This window comes from Falco cherrug, chromosome Z, assembly GCF_023634085.1.
Source record: "Falco cherrug isolate bFalChe1 chromosome Z, bFalChe1.pri, whole genome shotgun sequence".
NCBI classification, from domain to species: Eukaryota; Metazoa; Chordata; class Aves; order Falconiformes; family Falconidae; genus Falco; species Falco cherrug.
In genome coordinates, this window is record NC_073720.1 from 84,079,366 (window position 1) to 84,098,434 (window position 19,069).

At 36.5% G+C, this 19,069-nt stretch overlaps 1 protein-coding gene across 2 annotated transcripts in view; it reads right to left on the reverse strand.

Moving 5' to 3' along the window:
* The window catches only part of ATG10 (autophagy related 10), a 90,044-nt gene that overhangs the window by 65,324 nt on the left and 5,651 nt on the right, over positions 1-19,069 (reverse strand). For both annotated transcript variants that reach the window (XM_055698600.1, XM_055698599.1), the window contains exon 3: positions 17,690-17,809. In XM_055698600.1, the coding sequence (XP_055554575.1) occupies positions 17,690-17,809 (120 nt within the window). The remainder of the gene's footprint in view (positions 1-17,689; positions 17,810-19,069) is intronic.

Genomic DNA, 19,069 nt, shown 5'->3' on the forward strand with positions numbered 1-19,069 from the left:
AGTGGCAAAAATACCTTGCCTAGATTACTGATGGCTAGACTATTCTGGGTACGCAAGAAGCTCTAGATAAAGGAAGCTTAGACTAGCTCCACTGTTTGAAAACAGTTTAGAAATACCTTTACTTCATCAGTAAGGTATGATTCACTTTGATTCAAAAACTTGGATATTAAAGAGCTTTGCATGTCTGGCTAATAACACTGTTACCTGTAAAGCAGAATCAGACACAGCTGGATAGAATTTTAATATATCCTTGCTCTGAAATCTGCTACAGCAACCAATGCCCATGCAATACTACAGTTATAAAATTACGAAATCAACCAGAAAAGAAACCTTCAACTACGCAAAAAGACAAGGAAAGTAAGTACTCCTCACAGTGAATTGAAAAAGAGTATTTCCATTACATCTTGCCTTCAAAGATGGCCATCTCCCATAAATATGAAAGATGCCTAGCACTACAGAGTGCCTGCACAGTAAGTCCAGTGTTTTCCTTGGAAGTGTTAAGAATTTTTGTATATATGAAGAACTGGGTAATAAAGCTTGGTGGAGTCATTGCGCCTGCTGTATAGATTATGCATTTACTTTAGTACGCACACATACACACAGAGCAAATTTGGATAGGATTGTACGTGTCCAGAAATTTAGGACAGACTTAGCAAGACCTGAATATCTATATAATGTGGGATCAAAAATGCTATCAGAAAGGTTCAGCACAGTTTTACTATTCAGAAGCATTCAATACTTCCATTCACAGGGACAGATGTTACATCAAAAAAGGTACGCTGGGCTTCACCAAGGAATGCAATGTTTCAATATCCATATACCCAGCATATTCTCACAGGCTACAAGGCTGCCCATTGAGAGACTTTACTCACAGTTAGTCAAATGCACTCTCTGGCATCCCAAAGCATAGGCACTTGAGGAAAGAGGGGGGAAAAATCTCACAGCACAAAAACAATCTTTAATTTATGTGAGCATAGTTCTACAATCAACTTATGTTTATTTTTTCATATTGCATCAAATCCACATGACAAAATATTTTGAAATAGTTCATCCAAGTTGCTTGTTAAATATTGTACACCCAGAATTACCTTGAATTCTTTTGAAATGTTTTGTCTGATTGATTTTGGTTTCCTTCAGCTTTGCATCTTGTGGTCAACTGAGTTTAGGTCCAAAGAAGGACAAGGCTTTTCCTTCAGCTGGGACATTTATAAGGTTTTTCTCATGCGGATTCTCTGGGACACAGTAAAGTCATCAGCACATGCTGCAAGTTTTCCCTCAGGCAGAGAACTTTTATGGTCTCTGTCCTCCACTCAGCCATTTAATTCCATAAAACTTACAGGAGCTTAATTATCTTTAAAAACCTCTACCTTGCTCATATGTGGTTAACATCACTCCACTGATGGAAGAATTTCTGAGTTGAGGCAAGGGCAGAGACAGAAACTCACATCACAGAAAATCAGATCAAAACAGTTTTTCTAATACAATCCAAAGGAGAGTATTATACCTTGCTAAATCGTGGAACAGAAAACCTTTCACATTCTCATCTTTCCAATGTTTAACATTTTTCTTAGAATTCAAATTCATGCAGTTACAGTTTACACAAAAACTATGTCTTTGATGTTAAATGGCAAGTATGTTTCCACCCTTTCAAAATGTGGGAAAAAAAACCTGGAGAACATGAAAATAAGCATCTAACAACAGACAGCAAATAAAAAATTTTAAAAATTAGAAACTCATGAGAGTTTCTACCATTTAATTTGTATTTAAATGGCTGTAGTTGTAATATTTATTTTTGAAAGCTAAATAATTCTAGCTAATACCAGACCATAGGATCAAAATTTTGATTGCATACTCTCTGTAATTGTTCTTTTAACTGCAATTCTACATCTTAAATCACTGGACTGGTTAAACATACATTAAACGTACACTAAAACATATGCTGTGACACTGCTGAAGCACAAGGATCCTGCAAAGGAGGTACTTAAATGCATTCCATGCATCCTACCTGGGATTTAGAATTTCATATAGGTAGCTTTCTGTTGTTCTTGTGTTGATTTCTGCAAACCCAAGTGAAAACCAAGTAACTACTCCAGACAATTAACCATGCCTTAGCTGCTGAATCTTGGACAAAACCCTCAAAACTAGAAATTTCCATTTAGATTAGCAGGTTTCTATTTATGTGGCCCAATTTTCCAAAGCATCATGTACTCAGAAGCTTCCACTAAAGATAGCCAAAGGATGGTCCAGATACCAAAAATGGGATGATCTTTAGTCAAGTTTAACTGATTCTTCTGACACACCTTGCTTCTAACATGATAAATATTATCTGCTAACATCTCCAATGTGTAGATGTGCCTAAGCGCTGCATAAAGGAGGGAAAACAAAACTTTCATAAGCCAAAGAACTAACACAGGTGGAACAGTTTGCTTAAGCTAGACACTTAATTCAGATTCATTAATTCAGATTCAGGGCTTAACTTAGCTGGTGAAGAAATAATGGGCTTTGAATGTCTCCAGAAGCAGATCATCTCTGCATAACTGCTTCCTAAACTCAAGCAGACAAGATCTTTATTTACAGATACTCAAAAGCACATACTGCTCTTCACTGACCACACAGGAGGTCCTTATTTTAGGAGGACTACTTTACTAGGCACAAGTGACGGTACACTAAGGTGCTTAGGGCTACATCAGCAAGTAATACAGCACTACAGGAATAGATCAAGGGCATCAATAGTTGGTGTGGAGATCACAAAACCTACACTGTATCCAGCTCCAAGATTTTGCTGCAGCCTGGACTTAGCCCAATTCTCTGAAATGAAAGACCAACTACATGTGGGTCAAACCTGTACCTACAATCAGTCATTGGTTTGGACCCTCATACCTCCATTACAAGTTGGTGCTCATACAGTACAACTAGTTTAGTTTCCTCCAAAAGTATTCCAGTTCATGTTCACGAAACTAACCAACTCATGGTAAGCAGGGACAGCTGGGGGCTTTGCTCCGAAACTATACTACTTCTCTTAACACTCACACTAATGTAGACACAGGCTAAATCTCCGCATCTCACTACGGCCTCCCATCCTTCCCTCCTCTCTTCTACATCCCTGAGTAGAAATCAGTCATTTGAGTTATTACCAGTGCCTTTCTTCCCCATTTTACTGACTGGTATTTCAAAACATGTCAGGAACTTAGCATTTTCAGAATATGAGCAACTTCTGCCAGATGTGACTGATCTTGGCAAACAACTTCAAAAGTACATTGTGGTGGAGTGACAGACAGACAGTATAAGCTCTTTAAGATCATTTATGAAGTCAGTCAGTCAAAAAATGGTTACTCACAATCACTGGCTTTCCCATATTACTGCCTATAGGAGCTATGCTTTTATCCTAAATGTCCTTAACAATGAAAGGCTTTAGGGAAGACCTTAGCATAAACCACACTTCATACAAAGTTTCATATTTACTTATTTTGAGATCTTGTTTGAAATAGAAATGTGTATGTTTTCAGCCTGTTATAGTAACAGATTGTAAAAAGTGGCCAGGATGTGAACATTTTAAAACTGTGTAGGGAGAAAACACAGTACAATTTTAAAGAAACTTTTATAAGCACATTTACTGCATGCATTGCAGTTCTATGTGTCTGGACATCATTTACACCTTCCCATTTTTTTTTCTGCAGTACCGCCATCCTACCAACTACAGCTCATTTCTTCAAACTTCTCTCATTAGCTGTAATACCAGAAGTGTTTTGCTTAATTGAGCTTCTTCCTTTCCATGAAATACTGATTTTTTTTACTTCCATAAGTAAGGTATCAATAGTAGCTGAACATCAGTGATGTTCTAGCTGCTATAAACTGCTCCTTCTTCACACAGGTTCCTCAGTCCAGTAACTGGTGGTTAGTATTTCAGTCACTGCACCTGTAGCACGTAGGTATACAACACAGAGACAAATTCCACCATCAATTATCATAGTTACATGAATACAGAGAACACCAAATTCTTCAAGAAAAAGGTGAAAAAGACAGTTATACAGTAAAGCACCTAGAAGTTCCCATATGCCAAAATGAACCCCCTTGCTGTTCACACTTTCTGAAAGCTAGACAAGATTTGCATAAATGCATATTATTATATGACATTTAACTAAACGGGCAGAATACTAGGAGTTCCTGTAATACTTTCAGGAAAACAATAAAGTTAATTTACCTGCTTACCACTATGGGACAGAAGAGATTAATTTATATTCTGAAGGAACAGAATGTGCAATAGGTGATGGCTAACCCAACAAGCTTGTCTTACTGTGAACACACCATCAGTGTCTCTTGCCATAAGAACATGGTTATTCCAGATATTTAGGGAGGACCAAGAGATGGACATTTTTAACTGGTTTGTGCTTTGAAATTACAAACTAACTGCTTTATCTCCTGGTCTGGCAATAAGAAGTAAGTGTCCTGTCTTCATCTTCACTCGCTCTCCTCCTAACAGAGCTCTGAAGCTTTTCCTATGAAAGCTGTAAATACTAACCCTGTCAGCAGACTGGGGCTTGTCTTTCCTCCAAATATTCCTCATGAGGATCTAAGATGGTCCTTGTTCTGCAGTAAAGTGACAAGCTGCAACCCCAGTATCGCCCCAGTTGCCAACCAATATAAGGAAATATAAGCACATTCCTTTTGCTACTGGGAGTGAAACGTGTCAGGCCCACCTCTTCCCCATCCGTTACTTCACAAAACCGTTCTTCCCTCTCAAAGTGACAACTTCCAGTCAGTAGCTATCTCACAGTCCTGAAAATTAACAGTCCAGATGTAACAAACAAAATAACTACAGAGATCCTAAGAAAAGTAAGACATTTAAGGCTGGGATGTTAGCTAACATAAGCCAGGAAATTTAAAACAGAAATTGAAATTTCAGTCTTAGACAGACATTTTGGCACAGATTTTGAATGATTTTCCTTTGAGTATTGTCAGTCAAGATCCTCACTCCCAGGACTACACCTTCACAGTACATTCCAAATATATACAACATGCCGAGATGCTCTGAAATTTGATCATATTTGCATTTGGACTGACATCTTCTTGTAATACGTTTGACACTGAGCACTTCTGTAACAAAGAACAGAGCCTATTTCAACCCAAGTCTTTTCCAAAGAATAATGGGCAACTACACATGAATGAATAAGTGAACAGTTTGCTACAGCAATGAAAGCCTCTGAAAACACCAAGTTTGCAGGCACCAGATGGAAGAAGAACATTACTGCAATTCCTGCATCCCATTGTGTAACAGCCAACAGAGCCGTTAACGCTTCCTGGTGATTTCTAAGCTTTTTAATGTGCTTTCCTTTGAAGGTGTTTTTTTCTGTGCCCTGTCAGTCTGCAAGCTAGGTTCAGCTGTCTGGGAAAGAAATTATATTGGCAAGCTATCAAATAGGGAAAAATACAAAATATAGATGGAAATAAATATAATGATCATATTACAAAAATCATTAAATAGACACAAAGCCTACATTATAAAGTATGACCTGTTATCTACAGCACAAGTCTTCCACCTCTTACAAGCCGCAGCTTTCTCTTCTGTACCAGAGACGTCTGCCTTTCCGTATCTTAATCATTTATCCCAGAGAAATGTCTATCTCATGATCCCAAGGTTTTTTTACACTTTATCTTTTTCAGAAGCAAACTTAAATCTTCTTCAGCATGACATTACATCTTCCTTCAAAATTCAGAGCAAAATGGTAAAAGATGTTTGAGTCAATTCAAATTACTTAATTTCCATTGCTACCACCACAGATCATGCAAAAGCTATGCATGCAGCAAAATACTCCCAATTACAGACATCCATTTATGCTAAGCAGTGTATTTTCTTGTCCCTAAACATCTATGAACATTTAAACAATGTTCCCTTTGCTTAGTATGTACTTTCAGTATCTTCTATACAGTAGAACTGAGTGCCCCATCTAAATTATCAATAAGCATGTCTAAGCGATGCCTGAACTAGCCCCTGGCAAACCAGAGCAGAAAGATTGCACAACATTAATAATCTGAATTCAAGTAAAAAATACTTGCTATGTACTAAAGATATATTGTCTTAGTCATTCAGGAATACACCTATCTCATACAAATTCAGAGAACCAAGTTAATTTCTGCTGTAAACCAGAAAAATAACTTTCAAATTGGGGTGTTCATAATAACATTCGTACCAAATTTTAACACTCTGCTTTGGCAGTATCATGTTGAATACCAGTTGAGTATCAAAAAAAAGTCTTATTTTCATAGCTACATTTTTAAAAAAGGTATACCAAGACTCGACTCCTAAAAGGTAAGAAAGCAGTGTCTCCTCACTGTGTGTTTGCCGATACGCCCCCATCAGTTATTCCTGACAACAAAGTATTTTGTATCTCTAGAATGTATTTTCCTGCAGCAGAAGTTCCTAAATCTCCATCAACTTCAATGCTCTTTAGTTATCTCTAGGAAGGATTAGACCTCAAAATCACACACAGATTGTACAGTACAACTATGTAATGTCCTCAGTGAACACCGCATTCTGACCTTAGGAAGAAAGCTAAATTGCTACCTTTACAGTATTCACATAAAAGCAGCAGTGGCTGCTTTTTAATTAATAAGGCTAACAAGATTTGCAGCATAGAAAGATTTATCATGCAGAAAAAAAGTATGAGACTGCATTTTTTTCCAGAGTAGGAAATTATAACTGTTCCTTGTAACAAAGGGGAGAAAAGGATTGTTTTATGATCTTGAGAGTGACCCATGTGAACAGTTCAGAGACAATGATGGTGAGATGGTGTTGGGGAGGAAACAAAACTCACAGTCAGACCTCACAGCTAAAAGGACAGTAACAATGAATTTTCTGCAAAGCACGGACATGTGGAAGTTTGGCCATTTTGCCTGGTTCTCAGGAAGCCACTGCTCACTCTAAGGCTCTAAATCCGCAATATTCACTCCAAGTCAACATGACCTGTGTGTTGCAGGCAAACAATTCAAACACACTGAAAGATGAATCATGTAACACTGCTAGAAAATACAGGCACTTGGCCAAAATAAAAGTATTTCTCCAATACAGATGAGCATTGTCTCCAGAAAATTAGAGCACAGAATACTGTACCAGTACAATTTAATTTCAAAGAAACAAAGGCAGGCATATATGTGAGACTGGCAACACAAAGTATTTTGAGGTTCACCATAAAAAGGAAAATGCTAACAACTGACTGGATTGTGATTTTGTTTCCTTTGTGGTAAAGCAGTATTGACAAATACTATAGTGTCATGTTTCTTGTTTGTGAGCTAATGCCATAAACATTTGAAAAATACAGTCTGGACAAAAAGACAATACTCTGCCCAGAGTTAGGGCAGCACATCATTAGACTGCCCCTGGAGCAGCCAAATGCTGAAATTATGATTAGGGTTGTTGCAATCTCCCTCAGGACTCCCTTGCCGCTCTGGGAGAGAGCAAACTAATCTACACCTGGCACAGCATATACCACCCAATGTGCTGGGGCAGCAATGCCACCCAGACTGCTGGGAGCAAGGCTCCTTCTCCTTCACTCTGTCCTTCCCTGTTTGCCACCATCACTAATTTATGACGTATGTACGGGCATAAAACAGAAGTACACTGTAAAATCCAGGCTTCCAAAATGTCACTCATGATTCGGGCAGCTCTCTCATATCTCCATACCCTACAATGGCCAAACCAAAATATAATTCTGTAGCATTTCATTTCAGAAGTATTTCTGTTGCTCAAAAACACCTCCCCTTTACTTTCTTAAGGCCAGAATGTTCCAAACATACACAAGTAATTGTTTTTAGGAATGCAATCTTTCTATTTTAATCTTTCTATTATATTTAACATCACTGTTAGTTTCAATGTACATGCTTGGAGCATAATCTTTTTGCGTATCTCAGTGCTTAATCAATTCTGAACTACCACCAATACATATTGTGTTCTACTGAACCCTGAAGTGTATACTCTTAGTACAGAATGCTCACAATTTAGAGATAAAGCCAACTATGATAGTAAAATTCAACAGTAGTGCATGTGGGTCTTTTATGCATTCCATAAACATAGAAGTTTTTAACCATATGCCCACCCCACTTATGAGTTGTACTGAGTAAAAACACTGTAGTGTACAGCCTCTTTCAACTCCTGAACAATCTAGTTTTGGAGGTTTAACTGGGGAAGTGTTCGGTATCTGCTTGCTCATAGGTGATGAAGAGTCACTGTATCCTACTGATATGCTCCCTCAAAACTTCATTTCCATTATCCCCAAGAACAGCAATGCTTAGGAAATGCCAAAATGATACTACGTTACAACATGCACTAGTTGTAATATGTTAAAAAATATAATAATGATGCCACAGTGTGGCTGTATGTGCCACCGTAAGTACTGTTGATATGTCCATCACTTCAGTAACTCTTCCACTCAATTTGAATCTTTTTTGGAGGGAAAAAGAAAAGGGCGGAGGGGAACGGACACACAACACAATACAGCATAACAAACCCCACTGTTATTGTGAATGTTCCTTTTAAAAATTAGTAAATCTACAAACAAGTGCCTATTTTTATAACAGTTTTTCTTACTAAGACTAATATAGTATATTTTTAAATTGAAAACAGAAAAGCAGATTTTAATTTCTCACAAGTCTTTCCACTGATGAAACTGTAAAAGTTGGAATCTCTGGATCAGGGCATGGGAAGCATGTGGCTATCAAAACATTCGATGCAAAATTCACGAAGACTTGTAAAAAAAAATACACTACCCTAGCAAGCTGAGAGGGGAAGCACACAGCCCAGGAACATAAGTATCTGAATGCGTGGCCTACATACCACTGACACTTCTGTTATATATGCAATTACAGCTTTAATGTAAATCAGTCAGCATAACTTACAGGGCAAAGACAACTGCTGTTGAAGTCCACCCTGTCATTATTTTTAAAAATTAAAAAAATGAGATTGTAAAAAAGAATTTTATTTTATAATAAAGGTATACATGAAAAGAAAGACTGTACATTTATGAAATTAAATCTTACTTACAAATTATTTAATTGTATTTTAAATTGAAAAATTACAAAAGTTTAAAGACTTCAGTCTGGATTTTTTTTTCTAGATGCACTAAAATCACACATTTTTCAAAACAACTTTCTAGATGTCATGAATAAATGCATTAAATAGAAATAAAATAAAAATACTTCTTTTTAATACCTATAATATATCATCACCAGGCCAAATGAGGGAGCTTATAAATAATTTTGTCAGTGGCATTAATGGTCTCTCAAAGATCAGATTCTGGGAAAACCATCTTCACTTACCATGTGTGCTCTGTGTGCGCTGTATCTATAGCTATATGTATAGCTATATCTATACCTATACCAGTCTCTATGTGTGCTCCATAGGAAATGAGAATTTATTTATTGCAGAAGGAAGACATTCTGCTGGGATTACACCATGCCTTCAACTATGGTAACTCTAACTAAACTGTCATATTCAGTTACTAAATCTGAATTAGAGCATCTTTTCCTGTGTTTAATGTAGCATTTATTTGCTAATATTAAGCAATAACACTGAATACTAAGACAAGTGGACAAAAAGTTCAAAACACTGTATGCTAACATCTAAACTAAAAATAAATCACCTTTGGAGGTCATATGGCTTCTTCAGTTCTCCCAAAAGCTTCATAATTATATATATATATATATATTTGCTTTGATACAATTTCTACTGTTTGTGAAAACTTATTAGGTATATCTTACTGTGTAAAACAGAACAGCAATCAAAGAATATACAAAATAGGTAATTCAGATCAAAGTCCCAGAACCCACAATGACAGTCAAGCCAACAGCATGTCATCAAAGCTGTTGAAAACTAAATGTAACTCCTGCTAACAAGATTTGCCAGGACACCAAAGTGACACAAAAAATTATCTACAAAGGTCCGTGCATGGGAGACAAAAACTTCCCATGTCTCCAGAACTTGACATAAGCAGCATTTAGCCTCTTCCATGAAGACTAAGACATCCCATCAGTGAAGGAACCCAGAAGCAAGACATATCTAGAATTCAAATTACTTGTCACTACAGCACTCTACTGAGGTTTCTCCAGCTCAAGAAAGGGGTGTAACGTTGAAGTTTCTTCCCGCCTTGGTATTTCTAAACAATGTCACTCTTTTGCCAAGCTTTTTCATGTACAAAACAGTTAATAAAATCCACACCATAATTTTTTTGTGTGGTTCAATAAAGGCTAATTCCATTTTCAGATTAATACATTTTTATGCAAAATCACAAGCAGCATTACTGTATTTTGCAACACACTAGATCTCCTTTAGAATACGTGGTTTCTTCATTTATTTTTTTACAGGTTTCCATCAACAATTTGGGTTTCCTTTCTGGTATTTGAAAAGGTTGCTGGTATATATGCTAGACAATGAAGCACGAAGGAATTTGGAAGATGGGGCCAAATACTGGCCTGGCTAACATAGAATTATGGGGCATTAGCATGTACTGTTGCCCAGCGAAGGCTGACTAACAGCACTATGGGCAGCAGCACCAAAGGAAGAGCTCACTCCCTGGAGACCTAAACGAATTGGAATAGGAAGCCAAGCATGATGAAAAGGGTCCAAGCAGATCCAAAACAAACTGAAATTAAGAGTATTTCCTTCTCATCAAAGCTACCAAAGCTTCCCACATCAGTTTTTCAAGGGAAAAATTCTGGGTTGAACACAGATGGCAGCATGATTTACTTCCCTTCTCAGAGCAACAGGGATTAGGGGTAAACTCACCTGTTCTTAGCGACTGCACTGCTCTTAAGCTTGGATCACTCATTACAAACTGATGTTTTAGGTGAGTAGGTAATAGTTTATTTTCTCCCTTTTTACTAAGGTCTTTTCATTATTTTCTGCAATGAGTGCTAGATTCCATTAAATGTATTTACATTTTTCTCCTTAAGTACTGTTGCTGGGTTTCTACTTCACATGTTTCAACCATCCAACAAATATGGTGGTTATGCAAATGTTTACACTGAATTCATCTTATTTAGGTTTGCACCAAAAGAGTTGTTCTTAATTCTAAAAACACTGGATTTGTTTAGAGAAAAAGTGATTAATAATTACTAAGAATGTAATTTTCTAGTTATAAACTGAACAGCACAGCTAAACAGCAAATCACATTGTATCATGAAGTTTAAGATAGATGTCAGACTCTTTCCCATGTCCTCCATCAGGCAGATCTTCACCAACACTAATGAACATCTGCCAGTAAAGGTGGATTCCATGTAAACGTAAATACGTAACTTAACATGTTTGTGAAGCTCATCAGGTATTAACAAACCAACATTTCCAACCTGCCCACTCCTTCAACAAGTAGCAATGGCTCTAGCTTCAGAAATGGTTCCACGCTGACTCACTTCTGCAATACCCAGAAGAGCTGAGACAAACCACACGCAGGAATTATTACTCCAAGTTATTACTTCCCTTGAGCTATCTGAATACCAAACAAAAAGAATGCATAAAGTGAATCCAGATTTTCCTATTTTACTCTTTTAGAACATAAGCTCTTTGAGCCAAGAGGACTATCTTCATTTTGAATTTTGTACCATATTTTCACATTATCAACAATTCACATAATAATGTATGTAATTGTTCTGTCTTTGCTTAAAATGTGTCTACATAGCACTTAACAAAAGCTGAAGCAGGATGATGGTAAATACTAAAGTCTAGAATGAAAGGCATCCTTTCAGTGCAGTTGGCGACCTGGCTTATATTAAAGTGAGTGAAATACTCTTTTTTTTGTAGCATTCTAAGCACAGGCAGGAAAAACTATTCTCTTCACTGTGACTTACTTGAAGTGGAACAAAATAGGATGACTGAAAAGGGAAAAAAACCCACAAATATAGAAGGGTAAGATTCCAGTTTCACTGGAAGCAGAAGCTACTACCTCACACAGTCAAGATTCCAGTGCCACAGCACCCCTCAAAACCAAGCCCAGGTTAAGTTCATCAAACTTAATACTCCCCACAGCTGGTCACCTTTGCATCTCGTTTCAATGAAGAGCTTGTGATGAACAACTTATATGAATCTCTCTTATAAATTTAAGTAGTATAAGACTGTCAATAACAAAATAGTTGAAAGATATTTCCACATATAAGTTACACAAAAGAAGAAACAATTCCACGTTCATTGATACAGACCCTGACATATCTCTTGGCAGGACAGATTTGATTTGGATCAAGAAAGAATATACGCTGAAAACTGTTGTTGAATTAGCCAGAACAACAGTATGGTGGTTACACAAGATTTATGCTGTCTACGGAAAAGTATAAGTGACACTCATTTGGCATAAAGTCAGCACAGAAAGGCAACAATTGATTCAATAAAAATTTAACCAGAACAAGACTGCAACTTAAAAATTTTCAAATGGCACCATGTGTTTGTATCAGTTCCTTGCTCTGCATCTCATGATGATTTTATTTTATTGGAAGATACTCTTAAAAGATTTATAAACTCTTCAGCTCACATCCTAGGGACCAAATCTGATCTCACTGGCTAGAAGGGTATCCTTCACAAACTCAGTCAAAAGTTTGTTTATGGCTAGTCACAACATCATTAGTAGTTTCTGTTTACCAATCTGGACATTAAAACAAACATCTTGATTACACTAAACCAACATAAACCACGGAATGACATTCCAGAGGAACATTTTCAATTCTTTTCTAGTAAGATGGCAAAGGGAAAGACAGGGTCTGCATAAAACAGGATCCCCAGGCACCTGCTTAGATAAACAGTTTGACAACTCAGTTACTGCCAAGTATAAAGAGAGAAACTTTCTTAAACTGCTCTAAGTAGATATTATCATATCAGCATACCTGTCTCCAGATACCTTTCTTTATACTGTCAGTGCATCTACGTGGACATAAATGCTTTTTTACATCTACCTTCATCTAAGCTGGGTCATTTCAATACAAAGAGTAAAACCCAACTGATGGCACTTATACTGTACCCACTTACAACTGTGAGCTTCTCACAGCTCCCAATACCCTATACAGTCCTCGTATGAGTTCATAAGGTAATTCCTATACTGCCTGGGACAGCTCAGGAACTAGCAAGAGTGCGTCTGCAAACTAGCAGATATCAAAGGTTCACTGACATGCAAAAGGATAACAAGGAGACAGTCTGAACTCTGCAGGCTTGCCAATGCGCTGAAGGAACCATCAATTAACTATTATGCATATGACAGAACCCTTCAGTTCCAGAAAAGGGAAAACCTGCTTCATACAAGATAACATGCCAACTTGGTGCAGTACAGCACAATGGCTCCCAAACCTGTTCTTAGCTTCTGCCGTATTCCTGCTGGTCCTACAGAGCAGGCTGCCTCCCATTACAGCAACCTACTGCCAATCAGCTAATCCTTACTATCTCACAATACCTGCAATACAGGAACCTCTGTGCAAGTAAGAAGTTCCAACAGGAGCTAGAATGCAGCAACTCACACCGCTATATCACCCCCAAAAAAGGACTCTGGCATACTACCACATGCAGATCCATTACATGCACTAACTGTAACTGCCCAGTCTGACAACCCCCAGTATCACAAAGGCCATAGCATTTCACTACACAAGCAGGCCAGTCTCAATGTAAAGACTTCAATCAAGCTTAAGTCAGTGTCAGTTGCTCAAACAGTTTATCCTTAAATCCCTTTTTTTTCCTCCTGAGTTGCTGCTTTACAAAATACAGTCCTCTACAAAGTACAAGCTTTGCTGTCACAGTGAAATCTTGGTCTCAGAGAAATCACCAGCAAAAATTGCTCAGATCCATATTTTGTTGTATGAGATTCAGATGACAAAATGCAGATATCCAGGTTAACCACCTAGTTTCTCTTGATTATCAGTGAAGAAAATCAGACACTTTTAGACTCACCTTCCTCCTAGAGGAGACACCTAAAATAGTTTGACTGACTTATACCTCAACATGCTTTCTTACCTCTTCAGGCTGAAACAAAGATTTAAGTGACAAGCTCTATATTGCAGATATCTAAAATAAGCGGAAAGAAACCCACACACAATTTTATTCTTGGTATTCAGATGAAAATACAACTTGTATAAATGGAAGCAAGCACACCACGTAATACAGACTGCTCTGTAGAAAAGACCAGAATACATAGTTATTCATCGCTCCTTCACCAGAAAGGCTTCAGGTATTTAGATACCAGACAATGAGATGGCAAGTTGGAAACCTTAACTATCTATAAGACCAATGAGCCAAAATAAACAAAAAATAATTTGATCAGGTTCCCTGGAGAACCCATAAGATTAGTACATTTTTGATACTGTGATAACTTATTTTCTATTTGAATAAAGTTACTTCAGGTATTCTATTTTCCCTAACATTATATGTATTGTTAGACTTCAGTATCCCTTCACAGATTAAAAATGAACAGAACAGTAATAATATTGCTTCTTTGCAGTTTCAACATCCTAATTCTACTCTTCGCTACAATATACTCACTGATTTATTCAACATCACCCCTCCCCTGATGTGTCTTTGGTTCAACTACTTAAATAGGAGTTAAAGCCTCACGATGGATAACTTTCCTGTATTTCCACCCAGCTTCAAAAATCTGTCTTCTAATTTTCTTCATAATTTTCAGCTTGCCTACCAAAACTAACTTTCTATTTGTTATCTCTGAATTGGATTCACAGGAATAGGAGAAGAAAATCTTGTGGCTTCTTGTACCTCATCATATACTACAGTACATTTTTTCCCTTTTCTTTTTGTCAACACTGTCTGTTACTAACAATGGATATTGACCACTGGGACCTTACTTTCCTTATTTTCCCTTTCTTTCTGTTCCTAGTTAGTTATCTTATGTAAAATTGTGTCATATGTCCTATCACGCCTTGAAGAAGATGATCAGACTACTGAAAGATGGAAATCTCTCTAATACGACACAAATAGTAGAGATACAATATAGAAAAATCTAATTATAACAGCAATTCTGGAACTGAAAATTGTGAAATATGCAAGTATCAGACAATGGCCAATTTTTTTTCCAAAATAAATTAAAATTCTTGTCTAGAGCTCCATTAGTCTTCAAATAGAGAGAGAGAGAGATTTTCTAAAGGAAAAAAAATGCTAAACCTTGAATGCATATAACCAGTGGAAATCTTTCAAAGTTCTACCAAAACCACAACTTTTGCTGAACTCTATGCATCAGAATGGATTTCAATAACTAATTGAAAGAGATGCAGTAACTCCATTAACACCCATGTGATTTATGGGTGTAATGTGTATTTTTACAAAAACAAAACCTATTTAAGTAACAGAGCATTAGAACAATGCAACAAGACTCTCACATGCAACATCTGCAGAAAAAAAAAATGCATCTTATACATACACTGCTTTGCCTGAGCAAATTTATCCCCCTCTGCAGTCACCATTTCCATCTTTCTTCTAGTGTTAAATATATAGTCCTACTTTATGTATCCATAGAAAAATTCATTTTCCAACCTATTGGTGTGCTTCTCCCACTTTCTAGATTAAATAAGTTTAACAGCCTGGTTACCCTTCAGTCCAATGACGAATATAAATTTGACATAATTTCTATTAGGCAGTGAGTATTTTGGAGAGGAAGCTTTTTTTTTCCTTATGCACACCCTCAGGTCTCATAACCTAGAAAATTTTCTAAGACCTTTTGCTTGCTTCACTCTTACCTTTACTTTCACTACACATGAACAAAGGCCTTCTCAAAGAGAACCAGCTAGCGATCAAGGTCCCTTCTAACCTAGACATTTCTATGATTCAAAACATGGAAATCTTTCACAGTATTTCAGTAGGTACTTACTAGTTGGTACTTACTAATATTACTATCTTGATAAACCACAGTTTGGCCCGGAATCGTATTTCAGTCTATGAAAGACTGTTTATGATTACGTTTGAGTATATTAAAGACTCTGTTTCAGTATGTTACAGGCTCTGAAGCCCTTTTTGTGTTGTGGTACTTTTGTCTATAGCTGATACTTCTTTCCAGAAGGACTCAACAGCTTTTTACAAGATGTTCCTTTACAATATGCTCTGTAATGAAGATTCGATTCATTACTAAAATAAAGTCAATCGTCAAAAACCGTTCTGAATGTAAATAAAAATCTGTTCTTACAAGTCAGGACAAAAGCATACAAACACTGCTGCAGTGACAATTAAGTAACAACTTCTGAAGCATTGATATTAGCCTTAATTTTAAGAAGCATTAGAATTTAAATTAAAGGAACACTTTAAATGCTTCAGCTACCCTTCAGATAACTTACGTACTATACTTATAATTGGTACTTATCAAACATATGCAAGCAAAAGATTCTAAAGATTATATGGATTTCAATTCATATCAAAGCTGGTGTTATCAGCAATGAAGTTGTAAAATTTTCTCTCGCTCTCTTTTTTCTTTTTTTTTTGTTAGTAGTTTGAATAAAGTTGCCATACTGGTAACAGAACCATGTCTTGTTTCCAGCTTACTTATGTTATGTGAACCCTAGGTGTCCATCATGGCACTCTGAGTGACTAAGGTGCTGCTTCAGTCCAGTTCTGTACACGCACTGCCTAGCCAAATAGAACATAAAGATCATTCTTCTACCTACTAGTAAAAGTAATGCTCATCTAGCCAGCCAACTGCTTTCACAAAATTTTTAAGAAACAAATACTTTTTGGTATCTACCCCTCTTTAAAATACAGCTGAAGCCTGCAGTGAACTGAAAAAATCAGTAGAAATAACTAAATTACAGACTAACATGACAGCATGATTGTTTTAAATGCCATTTCCTTCGAAACTAGGCCAAAAGAATACTCATTTCAGACCCCATATCGGAGTCTCTGTGGGAGAAAAAAAACCAACAGTGTGCTGATGAAAAAGGAAAAGGAATTGATGCAGAACAAGGTAACTGAAAAATATTCCATAGCCATCTACTCAACAGTTTATAATATATAGAACACACTGTTTTCAGTCAATTATAATCTAAGCTTTCTTTTTGTATTTACGATAACAACATAACAAGGGAGTGAATTTCTACTGTTTATATCTTGATTAGTCAGTAAACTGGAAGTCTTAACACAGAATCAAACAAGCAAATAATTATTCAGATAAGCTCACCCTGAGTTTAATGAATGGTTTTCATTTTCTGGAAGAAAGTTTATTCTCCTTCAAGAATACAAAATCTATTTTATTTCCTACCACCAGTTTCAAAAAAATGCTCAGTATTTTAAGTTAGTTTCACAGTAAAAAAGCATACACCCAGTATAAAACTCTTGAACGTAACTTACTCAGTAAATATCACTTCAAAATAATATTATCCTCAAGAAGTTTTCTGTGTTTTAATATTTATCTCTAAAATAATTAAACCTTGATGCTTACTCTTTGTCCAGAAAAGGCAAGTTTCCTTAATGTTAGTGAATCAACATGCAAACAAACATTATCCTTCAGTGAGGAAAATACATATATAAAAAATGCTGGAGCCTTTGCATTTCCTCCCAGTTTTCATCACCAATATAGCTATGAAACTGAACAAGTACAACTGTAGGAAGAATAATTAACAGCCACTGCTAACTTAAGTTCTGTAATCCTTCTGGAGGGACATAATTTAATAGTATAGTATTTTTTCAAAATTCTGAAAATTATTTATTTTATAAACACAAAAGTCTAAAATGTGTACTTACTTCAACATGTGTACATAACATTTGTTCACAGTTATCATTGTTTTTCTCCTTGAGATCTGGTGGGATGTTTCTGTTTCTTACTTGGTAGTGTGTTTTACTAAGATAACCATCACCAAGGTCCTGTGTTCAGAAAACAAAAAATATTTTCTGTAACCAAAATGCTAAATGCCATCACTGTTCTAGAAAATAAACAGAGCATGCTATTTAGGCATAAGCTCCAAGTCTTTTTATAGGCACCAATGACTGCATTGCTTCTCAGTATCTTCTCACAGGTATTTTGCACTAGTTCTTGGTGTTAAAGGAAGTCAAACACCTGAACAGTAAAAATAAAATTTAATATAGCTACTAATTGAATAAGACAACTGCTACCTGGAGATCAGGATGAGTGCCAGAGAACTGGAAGACAGCTCACTAAGGTCATGAAGAGAGGAACAGCTATTAACATTTTTTACCTATTTCAAGCAATGAATTCACCCCAGTATAAACTTCCCAATTCTTGCTAGATTGGTTTATTTTTGCTCAGTTCGCTCCCATCAAAGTCCTCAAAAAAAACAAAAAAACTCAAACAAGACACTTCAGAACTTATGTGTGCAGTCACAGTTTGTTCCCTTCTCTTAATCACCTCTGAGGGCCAAAGGTAAGAGAAAGCTGTACCTTCTTCCAGTTCCCTTTTTATCATTCTGCTTCCCAGGCCGCATGGTCTACTGTTGTAAAAGACCCTTGTGCAATTTCAGAGTGGCAGGAGAAGGTTTTAGGAGCTTTTCCCCCTTGCTGACCTGACTATCCACACACATACATAAACATTATTTTTTTTTAATTAGAAGAGAAAAAAAGTTTAATAACTGATCACTGGAAGAACATACACTCTGAAAGGGAGAAAAGAGTATGCACAACACAAAGATCAGTAGTTGCACGTTAAGAACTTATTTCTCAAAGGAAACAAATAAATCAGGGGTTTATTAGCTGTTTCATTATGTTTTATTTTAGAGAAACATAGAAAGCACATGTGGAACATCTGATGAAAAAGGATTCTATTCAAAACAGTCTCTATATAAAATTCATTACTGTAGCACTAAGCTGCTTGACAAGGCTGCAAATTTAACTATAATTCAACTCCGGTTAATCTGTCATTGCTGACAGTTTATCTCATGTATTCTGACCTTTCAATCAACATAGGTTTTATTCTGACACACTAGTTCTCTCTTTTCAAGGACAGTATAGAATATATGTACCTCCAAAATCACTATGGGCTACTTGTTTGCTTTGTTCTTATGAGTTTCACACATAAAAAACAGTAATGGTCGCTACATGTATTTTTGTCCATGAATTTTCAAGCATGAATCATACTATGAGCAATTACCTTGCTCATAACTTCTCCTA